The sequence below is a fragment of the Zeus faber genome (assembly GCF_960531495.2).
Source record: "Zeus faber genome assembly, chromosome: 3".
In the NCBI taxonomy this organism is placed as follows: domain Eukaryota; kingdom Metazoa; phylum Chordata; class Actinopteri; order Zeiformes; family Zeidae; genus Zeus; species Zeus faber.
Window position 1 is genome coordinate 7,745,985 of NC_137190.1, and position 6,507 is coordinate 7,752,491.

The window sequence follows — 6,507 nt, forward strand, 5'->3', positions numbered from 1 at the left end:
CAGAATAAAAGGTACAGTAGCTCTTGATGCCTTATTATAGGCTCTGCTGTATCGGGGCACTGGATATGAAAAGTGCTTTTACGTTTTATACCTGAAGTACATTTAAGAGAAAGTAATTATGTACTTTTACTTTAGCAGAAATGTCGACATGGGGACTTTCACTTTTACTCGTGCAGTTTCGTGTCAGGGTAAATGTACTTTTACTTAAGTAGATGTCTGAATACTTCTTCCAACGCCACCTCGCAATAACCAAGAAGCTGCGTGTGTTCGACCACAGCTGAGCAGAGAAGAGAAGGAGGGGTCGGAGGAGGAGGAGGAGGAGGAGGAGGTGGAGGAGGGGAGGGGTCGGTGAATGAGTAGAAAGAAAGCAATAGAGGAGAGAGGGAGGAGGGAGAGAGAGAGAGAGAGACAGAGAGAGAGAGAGAGAGAGAGAGGGTAAAAGAGTTAGTATTCTACCATCCTCCAGATAACAGCTGGACGCGTCATCCCCAAACTTTTCCTTCTGGCTTTACTTGCTTCGGTCCTGGAGATGAGAACCGGTGAATCCACCACGAACTTCTCACCAAACTAAAGCAGGGAAGGTTTGTGCTTATCTGCGGTGGAGCCGGAGGAGAACAGCCCATTTCCAGAGTGAGGCTTCCCCCCTCCCTCCCTCCTCCCTCCCCCCCCAGCTTGGTTAGGATGGACTTGACGGACGCGGCAGTCGGAGCGCGCGTCCAGACGTTTGGAGACCTTTCCCCGTGCGCACTGGTGCGTCTCTGCTAGCGGGGGCACCGGCACCGCCGTCGGCACCGGGGCTCGCATCCGACACGCACGTTTCAGAGTCCCAGGATGGCCTGGGTGACCGGGACGGCCCTGTGGCTCCTGCTCTGGGTCTCCACCTGGCTGGGGGATGCCAAGAGCGCGTCGTACCCGCAGCGGTACAGCCTGTACGCCGGGCAGGGCGCGCAGCACAGCGGGGGGAACGGGGCCCGGGCGGCCAGCAGACACAGGTAACGTCGAGCATTATGACGGTTATCATGATCATGATCATGTTGGACTGGGTGACTGAGTATTACGGTGGCCTTAAATAAATAAATACATACATATTTGTCATCAATGTAAAAAAAACAAACAAAAAACGTCATATTAAAATAAATATTTGTATATACTGTATTTTCTTTCATTAAAATATTCACATTCAGTTATCTATATTTTTTTCTGTATTATCTATATCATCTATATTTTTTCAGTTCTATCTATCTATCTATCTATCTATCTATCTATCTATCTATCTATCTATCTATCTATCTATCTATCTATCTATCTTTACTGTATGTGTGAGTAAGTTATTGTATAATTGTCTTTTTCCAAGACTTTCATCATCAAATTCACACTAAATTAACCAGGTAGTAGTCATAGAGATGGGAGAGCAGGTTGAAATGAACTCTAGTTTAATATGCTTGATTCAAACTTTACCATCCTGATTATTTTTTTGCTTGTTTTTTGTTTTTTGTTGTTTTGTTTTTAAGCAAAAAAAAATGGATTTGACACAGATGGAAATAATATTGAGATTTTGTATTGGTTGACCAGACAACTCATTTAAGAAAACAGTAGTCTGTAGTTTTGAAACTGAGTTATTACAGTATGACCAAGTGGTTTGGGATTACAGCATCTGAGGGAGAGCTGGGGGAAGGGGAGGTGGGGGTAGGTAGAGTAGCCTATAGCACTAAATAAAGACAGATGAGGCCCAATTGTTCCCCTAAAACAGTCACTGATCTCCCCGCGGAGGCTTCCAAACGGCTGGCGTCAACTTTTTGGGTGAATTACCCTGACTGTGCGTCATCTGCTCTCAGATGACGCCAGCAGAGTCCTGTGTCGGGATAATTCACCCCAAAAGTGTTTGTGTGACTGGTCCCGGCTCTTTCCAAATCCATGTGTTGTTTACCATGCGTGAGGGCGAGTGTTTGTGCCGGATCAAGCGTGAATCGAGTATGGTCATTATAAAAACATAAAGCACCTGGAAGGAATGGGGATAAAAGGTATGTGTGCAGGAAGTGAGCAGGCTTCAGTCAGGCTGATAGGATGATAATGATGATAATTGATGGTGTTGTTCAGGACCGGTGTTCTGAACGGTGTTTATCTGCTCATGTCAAGTCAATCTTTCTCTGTGTGAGGCAAGATGCAGATCAGACATGTGCGTTAAAGTTGTTTTTGCCTATCAAAAGATAACATTTTCTTCTCAGATGAAATTGGTAAGAGTACGTAGTTGAAAAAAAAAGGATCAAATTTGTTGCCTTCCTCTAGTTTAATTGAGAAACTTCAAATCGCATCATCAATGGCCTCCTCTTATGTACTCAAAATGTCAATAGTTCACAATTTATTGGCACACTATTGCTTATTAAATCACCGGTTACCATTCTGTTGAAGTGGATTCTTCGCTTTTCCCGCCTCTCACGGCGAGCGAAGTGTTATTTCACATCCGACTGATTCTGCTGTGTTGGCGAGGCAGCTAGGCGTGGCAGTGAGAAGCTGGAGAGTGTTTCCCCTTCTCCGACACTCACAGAGGGGTTCCCCCAAAAAGCTGCAGTGATGCAACGCCGCGGCAACGCGGCTGTGAGGGGGGAAGCCGATGGCTGAAACACCAAGATGAGTCCGGCACCAACTTCATGTTGCTGAAATGTGCCTGGAGTTGTGTTTGAATATATTTTCGTGGCTCCACAATAGGGTACGATGCAGGCATGTGTTTTGTCATCGGATACGCACTCGATGGATGTGTTTTGGATCTGATCCAGCGTCTTGATTGGCTGCATCAGTTTAATTACAGACCCAGGTAGAACCCAGTCATGTGACTAGCCCGTACATGTTGCATTGTCTTGTCTTGTTTTATCCTCTATTTTATTCTATTCTATCCTATTCTATTCTATTCATTTCTATTCAACTGGTTCTAATAAAAGTACCAATTTAGCCACAAACTGTGGTACAATATTATATATAATTAGAGGCTATTATATATGTGGCCATGGATGTTGTTTTTCCCAACTCTGGATGTACTTTTTTATATGTGTGTGTGTGTGTGTGTGCCGGTGTACGTGTGTGTTCATTGCGTGTGTGTAGTGTGCGCCGCACCAATGCAGTCCTAATGTGTATCAATGTATGCGAGTGTGTGTCGCGGTCTTCCTCTGTGGGTCCCAACTGCCGCGGTGTCAGCGTCAGTCTCCCCGTTTGTTTTTCTCCGCCTGTCCGTATCTGTATCCACCTTCGCGTCCCGTCGGCCGTCAGATGTCCGTCTGTCTATTATTCTGTCCATCAGCTCTATCTTTTTTGAGGGGCGGAGGGCAAAAACACAGATGGTGTGTGTTGGGGGAAAAGTAAGCTTTTAGTCTGGGCGCCGGGCTGAACTTTTTGTTATAACAGATGGCAGAGGCATTCCACCAGGGCTTCATGTGTGTATGTGTCTGAGTGTGTTGGAGAGGGAGAGAGCGAGAGAGAGAGAGAGAGAGAGAGAGAGAGAGAGAGAGAGATAGAGTGCCGGAGAAAAGGTGTCTCTATCGCAGAGAGTTAAGATTAAGAGAGGGAGAGAGAGAGAGACGGGAGGGGAAGGGGGGGGGGGTAGTGTGGGCGGGCGAGAGACGGAGAGTTTGTTTAAAGGAAGGAGAGAGGTGCAGAGGAGGAGAAAAGGGGGTTCTGTGAGTGCGCGAGGAAGATAAAAGGAGAAACGGAGCTGCTGTTTGTACGGGGGATGGACCGAGGGAGCGGGAGAAAGGGGGAGAGAGAGCGAGCTGCGTCAAATGTCCAGATACAAATCACCCGCTTTTTTTTCTCCCCCCCCCCTTATTCCAGGTCCATCTCTAATGCGCCGGCCGCGCCCGTACGCATCGATCACGCTCTCGCGCTCTTAATTGAGGGCTATAAACTGTGGTCGAATTTTACTCACACGGTTTAGAGTTCGGAGGGATCAGGAGGTTTTAACACTAAGGGACTTTGAATGTTGAACTCTCGCCCCTCAAGCTCAGCCTCTTCACGTTGGGCCCTGCCAAATACTCCAAGCGCCGGCGTCGCTGCTCTCCACTTCTCTAGCTGCTCTGAGTGAAACAGGGGAGGTGAAAAAAAACAAAAACGCTGGAGACGCTGGAGGTCCGTAGCTTCCCACTGGATATGTTTTTCTTCCCGACCCCCCCCCCCCCCCAAAAAAAAACAACAACAAAAGAAAAGACATGAAGTAAATGTGTGAACCGGTGCCACAATAGATCTGTGAAGGATTATTTTCTCTGCTAATGCAATACCAAATTCCTTGGAACGCAACGCGATACATCACTATTTATCTTGACAGAGGGGGACTGAGTCAAAGCGGCCCCAGCGTCGCAAAAGAAACACACGTAGTCGAGCTCCCGACGATGCTACGCTTTTTTTTCTTTTTCTTCCTGTTGTTGTTTTTGCGTCCCCTCGACTTCAAGCGCGCCTTGTTTTGGACACAGGGCTCCCCTTTCGTCCTGACTTCCGACCCCGAAACATCTTCACTTGGTACGATCCACACCCTCCCCCTTCGCATGGGGCGAAGTCATTATCCAGAAGAGAAGGATGTGGCAGACGTTGATCCAAATGCAAACTGGTTCTCACAAGGCTGCTCTGATCGCCTGGAGCTGTGTTAGAAGGGAGCTGTGTGATGGATATATCGGCAATTCCATATATACACCGTAGGGCTCTAAACGCCTGTTAGAGTTCTCAAGTCGAGTCGTCTAAAACCTCCGTGCAACTGGCATGGTGACATGCTTTCATGCGCTCCAGCACATTCCTGGTAATGCCCTTGGCTAAACCACATCTTTCTGTATCGTATGGCCGCCGCCACGATTCCATTTCACGTCGGGCAGTTAAAAGTCGAGGGACGGGGTTTGAAGGTTAACGACGAGGGAGGAGGAGGCCACTCAGGGGTCGGCGCCGAGCCGCCGGGCGGAGGCGCAGGTGTCTCTTTAACAGGGGCCGCCGCCCGCCGGGTCGGAGCTGCGGGGCTTCCTGAGCCGCCTGGCGCGGGATGGGAGGCGGCGATGGGAAAAGGCGAATCTTCCATTTGGGCTCCTCGCCCCTGAATGTTTTCTGGCCTGCAGGTCTGCGCTTTCTCGCTCGCCCGCTCTCCAGTTTGATCTTGTGAAGCTACGCATCGACTCGCCGTCTCTCCGGGTCTCTGCCGCCGCTTCAGTGGCTGCGCTGCCAACACTTCTCTGTAATCTCATTCAAGGCAGAGTTTTCATATTCCTCTTTTCAGCGTGTCTGCCAACATGTCACTCGTGACATTACGTTTTTTGGGTAACGTAGCTGGATTCATTTTATGGCTTTAATAATGTATTTAACTTTTTTTCCAATTGCATTTGAGCCTTGGATGTGATATAATCAGTGATGTAGCAGATGCTTTCATCCAAATGGACTATACTGCCACTGTAGTCATGCCAGTACTGTTGTTGACTATTAATGGCAACCCTTGACTTGGAAATTTGCTTTCTAATTATATTGCTGCTATGTTTGCTTCAAAAAGCCCAACAGAACGTTATGTTTGTTCCAGCTTTGATTTGTCTTCAGCTTTTAAATCAGCAAGAGACTGAACCACTGCCTGTTGAAGCCAAAAGGAGTGACCTCAGTCTGCGGATGACAAGCTGCAGTGTATGATAGATCATTTCGGGATTCTGCACTGTTTGTGCTCCGTTCCAATCTGAGTCCAAAGTCCCAGTTATGTTAGAAATACGAGGATTTTCATCAAACGGGACAGTTTTCCTACTTGATGAGCAAAGCCATCGAGAGCAATACCACCGGACTTTTAAATCTTCAAAAATCGAAAGTAGTCGTATCCATCCATTGAGAACGTTGTTTCTTCTACAGAATAGTTGTGCACCAACAGAAAAACACGGATTGGACACCTCGCCGCTTTAACAGTTGTAACGCAGTCTGAGCAACGCATTCGTGGCTGCGTGACCTCCTGTGAACCAGTATCGTGGTTTCTTTCATTTCATGTCTCAAGGCTGTATTCAGGTGGATAATAGAATGTTTACCTGAGACTTTACTACGGCTTCTGGCCGGCGAGACTTGGCAGACAACAAAGGAAGATGGGATCCGGGGAAGTCAGCTCCTCCGCTCAGTCTTTGTTTGATTTGCGTTTTTTCTGGGCTGAAGCTGTGGGAAGGATTTCACAACATCAAGTCAAGTTAGCGCCTTTCAGAGTGGCATGAGCTAAACACACTACGGTATTTATATTGGCTGTACAGGCTCCACATCATATACACAAGCATGCACTAACATGCATGTACAGTACTGTACACACACACACACACACACACACACACACACACACACACACACACACACACACACACACACACACACACACACACACACACACACACACACACACACACACACACACACACACCAGTCTAAAAGTCATGCACAGCCATGCACACACCCACGTTACACAACTTTACCATACATACATACACACACACACACACACACACACACACCACCTTGTTATTCAATGGT

The 6,507-nt window shown here is 47.4% G+C and overlaps 1 protein-coding gene across 1 annotated transcript in view; it reads left to right on the forward strand.

The window, feature by feature from the left end:
• The first annotated feature begins 427 nt into the window (after nucleotides 1–427).
• Nucleotides 428–6,507, forward strand: part of emilin1b (elastin microfibril interfacer 1b) — a 42,017-nt gene continuing 35,937 nt past the window's right edge. The window contains exon 1 of the mRNA XM_079997800.1: nucleotides 428–992. Coding sequence (XP_079853926.1) covers nucleotides 832–992 — 161 coding nt within the window. The 5' untranslated portion in view covers nucleotides 428–831. The remainder of the gene's footprint in view (nucleotides 993–6,507) is intronic.